This window comes from Ailuropoda melanoleuca, chromosome 11 (assembly GCF_002007445.2).
Source record: "Ailuropoda melanoleuca isolate Jingjing chromosome 11, ASM200744v2, whole genome shotgun sequence".
Classification (NCBI taxonomy): domain Eukaryota; kingdom Metazoa; phylum Chordata; class Mammalia; order Carnivora; family Ursidae; genus Ailuropoda; species Ailuropoda melanoleuca.
The window spans coordinates 14,632,164-14,645,859 of NC_048228.1; the positions used below are offsets into that span (position 1 = coordinate 14,632,164).

The 13,696-nt window shown below is 41.1% G+C and overlaps 1 protein-coding gene across 1 annotated transcript in view; it reads left to right on the forward strand.

Moving 5' to 3' along the window:
- Positions 1–1,276: 1,276 nt before the first annotated feature.
- The window catches only part of PRSS12 (serine protease 12), a 68,145-nt gene continuing 55,725 nt past the window's right edge, over positions 1,277–13,696 (forward strand). Inside the window, exon 1 of the mRNA XM_034672102.1 lies at positions 1,277–1,991. Within this exon, the coding sequence (XP_034527993.1) occupies positions 1,423–1,991 (569 nt within the window). The 5' untranslated portion in view covers positions 1,277–1,422. The remainder of the gene's footprint in view (positions 1,992–13,696) is intronic.

Here is a 13,696-nt window from a genome sequence, read left to right on the forward strand (position 1 = left end):
TATGCTCAGGTTTTCTTTGGGATACATTAAATTATAGGACAGTAGTCCTCTCTCACACTTAAAAATGATTACCAGAAAGTAAATATGACGTCTCTTTGGCCTTTCTTTTCCTTGTTTAACTTCAGTGGCATGGTCAGGAACCATTGAAAGGAGAAATCCTAAAATATCCAGCTTCAGTGATTTAAAAAAAAAATTCCTAGCCAACGTTTGGGAGTTTGGGACAGGGAGTAGAGCTGTTGAAAGGCTCTCCCAAGGTAAGGTCAAGCCAACAGGGCAGCTTCAAAACTGCCAGTAGTGAGTCCACTTTGGAGAGGCAAATGTGTAGGCTTAACTCAAGTACATTGCCCTGCAAAAACGAGGCAGGTGTTAGAGGGATGGACTTTTTGGATAGGATGGAGACCCGGACGGATGAAGTCTTCTCTGGTTAGAAAGGAAATTTGGTATTAAGAAGGCCTCACTGAATCCCAGTAATAACCAAACAACTGGTGTTGTCCAGCGCACCCGGTGGAAAGTGGGAGGCAGGAAGTGGAAAGGCTCAAGCTCCTTTGCCTGGGTCAGTTCAGGAATTTAATTTCAGCAAATGTTTATTGGAGCCTAATAAGTGTTGGGCACAGTGTTAAGCACTGGGATATAAAGCTAAATGAAACGTGGTCTTGTCCTTGAGGAGCTCACACTTTGGTAAAATGGCTTCAACATTCCTCATGTGCTTTGTTCATTTTTATCCTGGGCTGTCAGGGGAGAGTTGTAACTAAATCCAACCACACTTTTCTTCTGAAGTTTTCAAAATCGAGAAAAGGAGACAGGGCACGGGGTTGAAGGAGAGAGGACTGCAGGGACTGGTGCCAAGCTTGGGAGCCGCCACACTCTGGGCTGTGATGGTGTTGCCTTCTGGCAAGGAGCAGCCCAGACCTTCCCCCGCACTGGCACCCTCGAGCTTGGCTGGGGCACACCGAGGCTGCGGCGGTGCCAGCAGCTGGTCTGGCCAGGACGGCGACAGCCAGGAGCCGGCTAGGGGCCGAGCGGAGGTCCCGCTCCGGGATGAGACTGCGCGCCCCGCGCCCGCAGCCAGGGGGCAGAGTTCCCGGGCTCGTGCCACCGCCGGCTACCTGGGGCTCAGTCCCCACCGCTCCCCGCCGAGTCCGCGCCTTCTCTTTGCGAGTCCTCTCCACCAGTCGCGTCTCGGCGGAGCTCAAGATTTCACCGCCGGCGACCGCTTCCAAGGGCCAGGAGCGGAGGCTCATCGCTCGACCCGCGGCGGGAGGCGAGATGGGGAGGGGAGGGCGGTCCGAGCGCGGGGGAGCGGGAGGGGACTCGAGTGGGGGATTCGAGGGACGCTGCAGCCCCACCCCCGACCCCTCCTCTCCTCCTCTTCAGAACCCAAGGAGCCGGGAAGCATGGTCCAAACCCTGCTTCTCCGGCACCATGACGCTCGCCCGCTTGGTGGTGGCTCTGGTTTTAGGGGCGCTCCCCGAAGTGATGGGCTTTGATCTAGTCGTCAGTTATCCCGTCCACCACCGCTATCGCCATTCGCCCCCTCGACGTCCCCGGCACCCTTACTATCTTCCCACCCAGCAGCGGCAACAGAGGACGCCGCCGCCGCCCCCTCTCCCGCGCGTCCCGCGCCTCCCGCCCGTGCTGCATGCCCAGCGCCCGCACGCCCTCCACGCCGGGCGCACGCCGGGGCCGCACCATCAGGACTGCCCCGCCGGCGAGCCCTGGGTCAACGTGACGGACTTCGGCGCCCCTTGTCTGCGCTGGGCAGAGGTGCCACCCTTCCTCGAGCGGTCGCCCCCGGCGAGCTGGGCTCAGCTGCGAGGGCAGCGCCACAACTTCTGCCGGAGCCCGGACGGCGCGGGCAGACCCTGGTGCTTCTACGGGCACGCCCACGGCAAGGTGGACTGGGGCTACTGCGACTGCAGACACGGTGAGTGGTCCAGGGCCAGCGGCGGCAGCTCGGGACTGGCGGGGAGCCAGCCTGGCTCGCCTAGGGCGTTAGGTGTGCCTTGAAGAGATGGGGTGCGACCGCGGGGTTTCGGGTTTGCATTGCCGGGTGTGATGGTTGGCTGCCGCTGAATTACCAGCAAAGTGCATGGGTACGGTGACTTTAAATGAACGAGGCGTGCTTTGTGTGGGAAGGTTGTCGTGAGGATAGTTTTGTGCAAGGTGCTGCTCCCTGGGTTCCTGGATATGGTCTCTGGCCACTCTTGTGTGCGTGTATGTGTGTGTGTGTGTGTGTGTGTGTGTATGTGTGTACACGCGTGCTCATCGGGTGGTTGTGTGTGCGTTGGGTGGATGCGTGTTCTTTAGGTCAGTTTGCCTTGAGGGTGTTACCATATTTACACGAAAGAGGCAAAGTAAAGGAGGAGATAAAGTTTCTAATTACTTGTTATGGAAAGGGAAATATTAAATACAATATGACAACCAATAACCTTATCCCCTCCTCACAGACCCCGATTTGGAAGAATGTGATACATTTTTTTGCCTTCACTCTCACAATTGACCTGTGTTTGAAAAAATATGGCAAAATTTCCTGGTCAGAATACAAGTTGTGAAAATGATGTTCACGGTCTGGGGCATAATTTGGTAAATATTATTAGTGAGTGAAGAGAAAAGGAAAAAGTAACTGTAGGGAAGAAGCAACTTGATATAGTAAAATGCAGTTTTCAAAGATGCCTTTTTTAGCTGTATATGTTCTTTGTGGGCAATTGGGATTAGTTGGTGACCTCAAGAGATAAAGTTGGTAAGATGTTTTGATTTTATGGTACAATGAAAACATATTAATAGGTTTAATGTAAGTAAATGAACTGCCTTTGAACAGTGCTTCATTTTGAGTCGTTGGGGTTTTGTTTAGCACCCCCTTCATGCCCTTCTTTAATAGCTGGGAAGAAAATGTCCTCCAAAGTTTGGATTTTCCTTCAAACATCATATTGACAGCTGTCCATCTAAGCTATGGGGCCGGGGTTTCATGAATTGGGATTCTGAAATATGTTGTACTTTATACCTTTTGGAGGTAATTTGGAGGTTGGCTTTCATAGTGCCATTTTTTTTTTCCTACAGACATTTTTATTTATCTGAATTGCATTAGCTTTGAGTTAAAGGAAAGTGATAGGAAGGTTAAGATCAATTATCCTTCATCCTGGAGAATGAAGTCATTGCTATATTCATGTTTCATGGACAGAATGCCAATGTGGCTATAAAAAATTGAGGTGATATCAGGCAAAGAGCTCTAGTGTCTCATTATTTACTATAAGAGATTATCTGTTGTTTCATGTTCAGCAAACATTGGGATTTTTTTCACTTTCCTGTTATTGTAATTTCTTATTTTTAAATATACACTTAGGATATGTATATATACTGAAAGAAAAATGGAATTCAAAATTAAAACGCTATAGTGATAAATTGCTCTCTTTCTGACACATAACTCCTTTAACTTTATATTCCAGACGAGGAGAGTAGGTTGTTCTTTGTTTTCCCCCTTGTGTTGAATAGAAATTTAAATCTAACAGCAGCTCAGACTCTTTGTGATGTTTTTATGTTCATAGCTAATTCTCACCAGACAGAATCCCAAACACTGCATAATCGTGTGTGCAGTACTTCCCGGGGCAAAGTGATTGAACACAAGAGAAACAAAAGAAACCACCCAGGATGGGAGATCAATGTCCGCCCCCCACCCCCAAGAACAGGAAAACAATGGGCCAGCTATGTAATAATTAATTACTTTCTCAGACCCAGTCTTGATAACCAGAGCTTCCCATCCTTTCATTTCCTCCCCCCCGTTCTGATTAGGCATGATCCATTCCTTTGCAATGACTGGCGTGTTCTGAACATACTTACGGCTTTCTGGCCTCGGTCCTACATTTCACTTCGGAGGGTAAACAAAGCTATCATGGAGTAGGGAAAAGAATTACGCTTTAGAAAACACTGGTGTCCGTTTTGGCTCCAGCAGTAACTATGTAGCGTTGGGTAAGACTCTTAACTCCCGGAGCTTTGGTTTCCTTCTCTGCAGAAAAGCAGTTTTTGAATAGATTAATTCAAAGAACTTTTCGAGCTCTGAGTATGAACCAAAATAACCTGGCCTGATAACAGCTAGGATTCACTGAACATTCACTCCGTGTTGGATGCTGAGCTAAGTATTTTATATGTTCGTTTTCCCATTTAATTCTCCTAACAACATTAGAAGGTAGTGTACATTTTCATGTCACAACTCATTTTGCTCTAGTTCTTTAATTATATAAACATGGAGAAATATATGTGCTGTCTGATGATCCTCTTTTTGTAGCTTAGAAACTAGTTTAAAAGGAAAGAGGAAGGGAATATGTTTGGTCCAATATACATGATTTCCTGTATCTTAGGATTTAGAAATATCCGGAGGTTTTTTTTTTTTTTCTTTTCTTTACACAAACAAGTAGAACAAAAGGAAAGAAAATTTATAGTAGTGAGATCCCTCCTTCAAAAAATAAACTTGAGGCCAGTGTTACGTATCTAATTGCATTGAGAGAAATGAGGACATTGTTGCCTTCAAGGTACAGAGTTGGTCTAAGCCTAGTTGGAGGTGTGCTGGGGTGATCCCAGGTAAGCTAAGGCAAGATGTGGACACTCCAGTGGCTCAAATGTCTGAGAGTGAGAAAGATGATGCCTGGGCCCTAATTGTATGAAACCGTGATTAGTAATAAAGAGTTTGTTTGGAGGATTGGAATACCCTAAATCAGCCCAGGGAGTTTGTTCTCATGATGAGCACCTAGGAACTTCTGAAAATGCAGATACCTAGGCTCTAGCCTTCAGAGGCCCCCATTAAGTAATCCTTAGATCTGTCTCAGGAATGTGCATTTCTGAGGAGCAGTCAAGTGATTTGGATGCTGAAGACCCTTTGTCACACTTGGGAAAACCATGGGAGGGCATCAGAACCCGTCTAGAATGTATAGTGGTGGATGATTAGGTAAACTGAGTCCACCATCTGTGACTTAATTCTTCTAGGTGTAGGATCAAGAAGAAGGCATGCCAATCTATGGTTAACTTTTTGTGACATTTTAGGAAATGGGACCACTGTTTTTCATTGGACTGGTGTGGTATAATAATAACCTAGTTCACCAGAATATGATTATTAACTGCATGTGAGCTAGGTTATTTTTTATGTTCCTACAGAAAGAGTTAACACGCAACTGATTCCCCCGATACCCTGCAGTAATTTAGAGCTTCCCAACTAGGAAGGGAAAATCACTTTCCAGTCCCTGGTTGGCATGGCAGATGAGACAACCGGTTGCTGGGCTAACTACTGTCCATGACAAGCAGCCAAGCAGAGCTCAGCCATAGGTGACTGACTGATGACTGATGGGTGAAACAGGTACAATAAGTGATGGTAATGTTCTAATGATGGGGATTTCACCAGAGGGAATGATTCCTTGATCTGGCTTTTTGTCATGTTGTCATGTTAAGCTGTTCATACGCATGTACCCTCCACAATCTCCTGATTCAAACAGGCAGCAGACTTGTGGGACACTTGTTTACAGGCTGTACTCTTTGAAGTCCATCTGGTGTTTGAAGTGAATGTTAATTAAAAAGCTGGCTGAAAACTGTCCCTTTAAAAAAAAAATGCTGCATCTTGATTCTGTTTAGCAGGTTCTCAGAAACGTTAGCAATACCAGACTTGATATAGTTCCTGGCTGGATTTTAAATTTTGAGCTCAATCTGCTCTTCAGGATAAGGCAGATATAAAATACTTTGATTTGAGGCATTATCTGTCTCTTTACTAGTCTGAAGGCCTTTTTTTTTTTAAGAAAAAAATAAGATATCTGGTTACTTTTGTCTTTTTTAAAACAGTTTTATTTACTTGTTTTGGAGAAAGAGAGAGAGAGAATGAGTGGGAGGGGCAGAGAGAGAGAGGAGAATCTCAAGCAGGCTCGGAGCCAGATACAGGATTCCATCTCATGACCTGACATTATGACCTGAGCCAAAGTCAAGCAAGAGTCCAATGTTTAACTGATTGAGCCACCCAAGTGCCCCTAGATACTATTGCCTTTTGTGAGTGATTATCTGTGAGTGTAAATAGGTATGTGGCCATAGTCTTTGAGTGTGTGTGTGTGTGTGTTAAGGTAATCTTTGTAAAAGTGATTTGGTTCAGGGACACCTGGGTGGCTCCCTGGGTTAAGTGTCTGCCTTCAGCTCAGGTCATGATCTCAAGGTCCTGGGATGGAGCCCCGCTTTGAGCCCCGAGTCCTGCTCCTCACTCAGCAGGGAGTCTGCTTCTCCCCCTCCGTGTGTCCCTCCCCCTGCTGCTCCTGCTTTCTCTTTCTCTCTCAAATAAGTAAATAAATAAAATCTTTAAAAAGAAAAAAATGTGATTTGGTTCATAATTGTGGAGGCAAGCCTAAATATACAGCAATAAGATCCTATGCAGAGGTCCCTTCATCTGATGGATACTATGTAGCTACTAAAGTGATAATTGTAAAGGTTATACATAAAAAATGGAAAAATGCTTATGATAATGTTACGGGGAAAAGATGGATACCAAGTTTATATACATTATGATTATGAAAATAAAATGCCTTTGGAAGAGGAGAAAATCATAATTACATACTTGGGTATGAGTGTGGCTTGCATCAGTTAGGGTGGTTTTGATGGCAAAGACTAGAAAACCCAATTCAAAACAACTGAAGCAAGAAGGAAGTTTGTTGTTCATACTGCAAGAAGCTGGGCTCCAACATGGCACAACTCTGTTTTTCTGCTAATCTCTTGACTCTGTTCTCTAAGTGTGGCTTATTCCGGGCTTCCCACTGAGATAGGATAGCCTGCAGGAGAAAAAAGGGCCCCTTCTCATGTTGGTCACATAGAGCAAGGAAACCTTCCTAGAATTTCACCCCAAACCCCCGCCCGGACTTCCTCCTGCATTTCATTGGCCAAGACTGGATCACATGTTCCTCTGGCACTCTCTGGAAAGGAAAATTCAATTAACACAATTGGGTAGTTTAATCAGGATTAATCTCGGAACACCTAGGGACTCTCCTGGCAGGAGGAAGTAAGGTTGTTGTTGAGGAGAACCAACAGGATCTGGTAAGAAGTATGGTTGGAGTTTGTCCTTGCATTTGGGAAACTTAATGCGATTAAAAAATAGTAGTAAGTAATTTTAAAAATTGTTCTGTGAAATGCTACATTTATTTTTCAGCTGAATCTACATGAATCCCATTTAGACCCTGATTTGGTTGAAAAAGCTTGTTTTCTTGTTTTAAGATGTTATTTGCAGGTCCAGCAAATTTACGTCTGAAATGAATAATTCCATGATTGTTAAGAATATGGAAGTTAGCTTAGTTGTGAGGTAGATAATTTTAATTCTCATTTTGAAGCTCCCCTATCTCTGAATTAACTCATAAAGAAAGCAGTCCTCTGAAATCTCTTCCTTTAGTCTGTATCGTAAAAAGTTTGCATTCGTTAGCCACTCTGCGAACAATTGATTTAGAGTGCCTTCGACGTGGTTGGCACCCTGTTCTGGAAATATTTATTTTCACCTCTTTCACAGCTTACTTTTCCAGGGCAATCTCGCCCCCTACCCTCCCCTTTCGTCCTGCAAGTCAGCCCAACAATATTAATAAAAATTTTATTGTATGCAAAGCACTAAACTAATGAGATTCCCCCCCCCCACTATAAGACACAATCTCAGTACTTTTTATTAGGATCACCAGGGGGATACAGAGGGTGGAAAAGGCTGGTTCTTATAACAAGGCAAAGATAGATGTCATTAAACATTTTCTGAGTTCACATTAGGAGCAGCAATTACAAAGATGAATAAGAAATCACCTGTGTCCTCTGGTTGAGGACACCCACTCTCTGATTGCGATGTCAGAAGAATACTAAGCATTTTCATTACCTGTCTTGTGATCCCTACTCTAGGAGACAGATAAGAGGATTACTATCAGGAATAGTTTAATTTCATCACTCAAAGCTGAATGATGAAATGTTAATACCCATACCATTTGCTTATGTGTGAATAGTTCAGAGACACACATTGGTGGAGTTTTCTGCTAGGGTTATATGTGTGTGTTCTTACTATGCCATCATTAAACCATGGAGAGAGTCTTTTTGTGCGTAATACTGTATAGTGTTTTAAATGAAGTAATAATTGATAAAATTATAAATTTCTAATAATCTCAATATAAATGGGTAGAATTGCTTTTCAGGATACTCTCTCGTTGTTTAGATGCTCTCTCCTTTTGAATTAGACCAGTTGAGATTTTTTTTCTCAGTACTGAAGGTATCTACATGAATAATAAATGCACAACTCATCTGAATTATAGATGTGAACTAATGGAGGCAGATATAGTTCAGTTTTATCTCAGTCCGAGGGAGTGTTTCATATGTTAAAAGATGATTTGATTTCATTTTGATATGGCATGATTTGAATAAAATCTGTTTCACAATGCTAAAGCCAGTTTTGGTTATGGCTAAATATAATCATAGGAAAACATCAAAATTAAACTAGCCTCCTGTACTGTACTTGAAAAATTCAACTAACAACCTCTCAAATCAGTTGTTTTTAGGCAATGACTTTTTTGTATATTTCGTAATTCAGATACGACATGATCATTTAGTGTATTTTCCCAGTATGCATTTGGTGTAAGACGTAAGATTATTTTTAATTCGTTTGTGAAATATGTGTACTATATTGTCTAGCATATAATGGGCTTTTTTTTCTTGGGAATAGTTCACACATTGACATTTCTCTATCACTTTCAGCTTTAAGTATACTTTTTGTCTGAGTTCTGAACAATAGCTTGATATCACCAGGATGCATTCTTTCTGGTTCCACTAGAGCAATAGCAATGACTAAAAGTGATTATTTTGTGCTTCTGTGAAGATCAGTAATAGATGAGAAAGGATGTGTATGATAACAGTAAAATTATTTTACTCATTTATCGAGTTGTGATTTCAAAAGATTTAAAAAATGTATTATTAATTCTATTCAGAAAACACTACTTCTTCCTTTTTGCTGGTTTTTCTTTCAAACAAGTGACTGCTATTCTCTAAGTACATGTTAGTTAACGAAATTAGGCATACCTTTTCATTTGGTTATTTTGGAATGAGCTGGATTCACAGAACAAAGACCCCTGACTCACCAGATTCCTTTCCTAGTATTTCTTTCAGGTCTCCTTGAAGTATGGAGTATGAAAAGGATGGTTTCGCTAGCTGTCCAAGGAGGGGTAATACTGTCATGGCTCTATTAGTTTACGAGGCCTGCTGGAAGGAGTACCGCAACTGAGTGGCTTAAACAACAGAAACATACAGGTTCATAATTCTGGAGGCTGAAAGTCCAAGGTCAAGGTGTCAGCAGGGCAGCCCATCCTCTGAAGACATCAGGAAAGGATCTATTCATGGGCTTTCTTAGCTTCTGGATGGTTCCGTGGCTTGTGGGTTGTAACCCCAAGCTTCTGATGGTGTTCTCCCTCTGTGTGGGTCTCTGTGTCTAAATTTCTCCTTTTTACAAGAACATAGTCATACTGAATTGGAGCCCACCCTAATGACTTCATGTTAACTTGCTCATCTGCAAAGACCTTATTGCCAAATAAGGTCCTGTCTATAGGTAGTGGGGGTTAGCACTTCAACATTTTGGTGGGGGAGGAATAGAATTCATCACATCATAATAGCCTTACAAACTGACAAACCAAGGAGACTTACCAAGGGAATTTTAATCTGGTCAGCTGTTCTCTAGAAGATTTCCTTGTCTCCATTGAGACTGATAAAATGGTTAAAGAGAATCCTTTTTAAATGTCTTTCTGGTTTGGGAATTCCTGTTTTGTTTTGGTTTTTTAAAATTTTAGAGAAACTGTCTGCTACACATGGGGCTCAAATTCACGATCTGAGATCAGGAGTCACATGGGGAGTTCCTTGCCCTTAAAGCAAATTTGAGTGACATGCATCTTTTGTGTTCCCTTTCTTTTATAAAACCAGAGGTATTACTACAGAGAAAAAACAAGCAAACAATAGTAAACTAAAATGACAATAAGTTCAGCAGTTTTGGCTGGGAATTAGGATAGAATTCTGAGCATTGTTGCACATTGACACATTTTTGCCTTTAGGTAATTATAGTAACAACAGACAGTTGTTATAGTAGGTAATTATAATAACAACAGACAGTTGACTTTTTTTGGTGGTCAGGATGGGGGGCGACAATCTATTTTAAGAACTCTGGGGAGTCATCTCTATGACATGATATCACACATAGCTTTACAGTTCCAGACTTTCTTCTGGAAAGTTTTGTTTTATAATTTTGTAATACCTGTTTTAGTTGAGACCTCAAATTTTAAATTATTATTCTTAACACATTTTAAAAATAAAAACATTTACAATAGAATAGTTTAATCAGATTGGCACTTGAGAGACTTTAAGACAGTGCAGCCCCTGTGGTACAGAGACTTAGCCGAGACTGTGAGGAACATTGCAGAGTTCTTGACTGAAGTAGGAGAGGGAAGGAAGAGGGATCAAGTTTTGATAATAAAATTTTTTGATAATAAAAGAGCTTTATTATTACTTTAGCAATATAAATGAGTTTGCCAGGCTTTGACCTTTGTGGAGTGGCNTACAATAGAATAGTTTAATCAGATTGGCACTTGAGAGACTTTAAGACAGTGCAGCCCCTGTGGTACAGAGACTTAGCCGAGACTGTGAGGAACATTGCAGAGTTCTTGACTGAAGTAGGAGAGGGAAGGAAGAGGGATCAAGTTTTGATAATAAAATTTTTTGATAATAAAAGAGCTTTATTATTACTTTAGCAATATAAATGAGTTTGCCAGGCTTTGACCTTTGTGGAGTGCTTCATTGTTTCATCCTATATTTTTAAAAATTGAGTTAAGGATATTTCCCGCCCTTCACTTTGTAATTGTGCACCTATGAATTTGTGCAAATGTATAGTGCGCCTACCAATTTGTACAGTCACGGGACTCCTCCACTGGAAGGTCAGCCTCAAATGTAGATCACTGGAAAGTAGTCACTTCTCTCCTCTTTGCAGTGCAAAGTAAAATCTCTTCGAGCTGTCTTACCTTTCTGCCTGGCTATTTATTCCCATAAAATGTTTGGTAGATTAGTTGCAATATTTCAAATAAAATAGAATATTTCACATAGAATGGTGAAAACCACATAACATAATGCATAAAGTGCATTATGCAAAGAACATAAATGCATAGACATGAAAAAGACATAAAATGCAAAGACATCGCAGTGTCTTTGCTCGGCTTCAGAGATGGGACGGTAGCAAGGACAGGAATCTAGGAGATAACTTGGAGACAGAGGAAAAGTAGGAAGGGTGGGAAACTATGAAACAGATGGTCATGGCAGTTGATTTGGTCCAAATCTTCCTCATCCATAAATGGAGGGAAATGGGTTACAGTTTTTAAGATTTTGACCATCTTGACTATTCTAAGAAAATAAATGAAGCAAGAGCAAAGTAAAACCAAAAACAAGTAAATATTACTACTTATCTTAAATGTAGTATAAATTGTGTGTTCAAACTTTTTATTATTTTGGAGCATGTTATTCTGATATTTTTTAAGGTGGCTCTTTCAAATAATTATTTGAAGAATTATGCACTTCATAGAATTATCTCCCATTAAGAACTACTCACTCTGAGTCCAAAGTAGATAATTTCTCAGAATATGTTAGACATTTTTATGACCTTACGAGAAGGATAAACTAGGTGGGAGTGGAGAGTGGAGCAATATTAGGAAGGTTTGTGAGTTAGGAACATAGGTGATGGGAATGGATTCTGACGGAGAATTCATTAGTCATTGACATGCAAATTGACTTTCCAGAATTGTAAATATTTGTATTCATTTGTTAAAGAAAAATTGGATGAGCTCTCCGCATTTCTAGCCATATAGCAGATACAGCTAAATGAAACCAGGCTTTCACATCATGTTTGGAGAATCTGAGAAATGATGGTGGAACTGATAGTTCACCTGGAAACTATTTCCAGCTCTGTCATTGCCGTCATCATGATGCGAGGGTAGTAATTATACTTTATGCAGAGTTTTCTACGTTTTATCTCCAAATGCCTTAAACATTTAGATAATATGCATGCGCATCATTTCTTCTTGATAGCTTTTTGGTGATTTAGGCAGTATTTTACATTTTATTATGATTTTTTAACACGCATAAGTAGTGTTCCAGTTTGTTTTCATTTCTAGAACTTTCTTCCAACCCTTTGACATGAGTAATTTGGAGGAGGAGGATTAATAGATAATAGATTAATTTAAATATCATTTCAACTAATGTTTGTTTGAGGTGAGCAAATAAGTTTTTTGAGTTGAAATAAGATGTTGACATTTGCGATATGAATGATACTATGTAGGTCTCTATAGAAGAGATTTTGTGGTTAAAAAATCATTAAAGTTCAGTTAAACTCTTCAGACCTATTTCTTTAAAAATGTTTTGCAGGGGCACCTGGGTGGCTCAGTTGGTTGGGCGTCTGCTTTTGGCTCATATCATGATCCCAGAGTCCTGGGATCGAGCCCCACGTCCAGCTCCCTGCTCAGCAGAGAGCCTGTTTCTGCCTCTCCCTCTTCTGCTCCCCCCGCTTCTGTGCTCTCTCTCTATATATAAAATAGATAAATAAAATCTTAAAAGAAATGTTTTGCAGTTCATGCTTTTCATTGAGCTAAACAGGGCTTCCTTTTGCACAGTCTGAATTAAAGAGGTTTGGAAAGCATGAATGACTTTGAGATTTATCTGCCATGTGACTGATCCATGCCCATGCTCTCTCCTGAATATTCAGGATTTGGCAGTGTAATGTTTTGCCTCCATTTATTATTCTTTTCTTTGAATTAAATGACACTTTGTATTTGTCATGAGACAAAAAATATGTGTTTCTTAAATAATTACATTTTTAAATGATGATGACTTGGAAAATAATAGATGCCTAGGCCAGTGCAAGTGAAATGAATGGGTGATTTGTGAATCTGATATTTTAGAAAATGATTTTAAAGCCAGATTTTGAAATAACTTTGAAATATGCAAAATGTGACTGAGTTTTTTGGTAGAACTTACTTTCTTGATTTCTTTACCTATGAAATGAAGGCCATCATAGTGACTTAACAGTTTTGTGAAATTCTTCAGCTGTCTGAGTTTGCTTCTGTCTCGGCTTAAGTGTCCCACTTGTGGCCTCTCAGTAGCCACTCTGCAAACCAGTGCAAATAAGAAGGGAAATGTAGGGCCTCAATCCATCTGTTCTTAAGGGATGTTATTTTTCTTGGGGTGCTTGCATTTTAATTTTGACTCTTTTCAAGAAAAAGAATGACTCAAATCATAGACCCTGGAGCAGCTAAGTGAGGATGTAGGAGGAGGCAAATTTCCAGGGGCACTCAATTAAATCAAATGATCCTACCTAGTGGGAATTTTCCTAAGACTGACATCAGGCAATGTCATCAACACCAACACCTTTTTGAAATTATAATCTTTAGAATTTCATGACTACCACTTGAGATTAAAAAGGGAAAAAGCATTTTGCTCTTTAGTGGTGAATAAATCAGATGGAAGGAACATAAAACACAGTCAATAACAGCTTATTTGTAAGTAGAGCCCTGAATTTTGTTTCTGTGCTTCTTATCTCTGACCTCAGGTGAAGTGGAAGGTGATGTATACATGGTAAGAATTTTGTATATGATGTCATCTAATTTGGCATGTAATGTCAGGCATTAGTCACACTCTTCCACTTTTC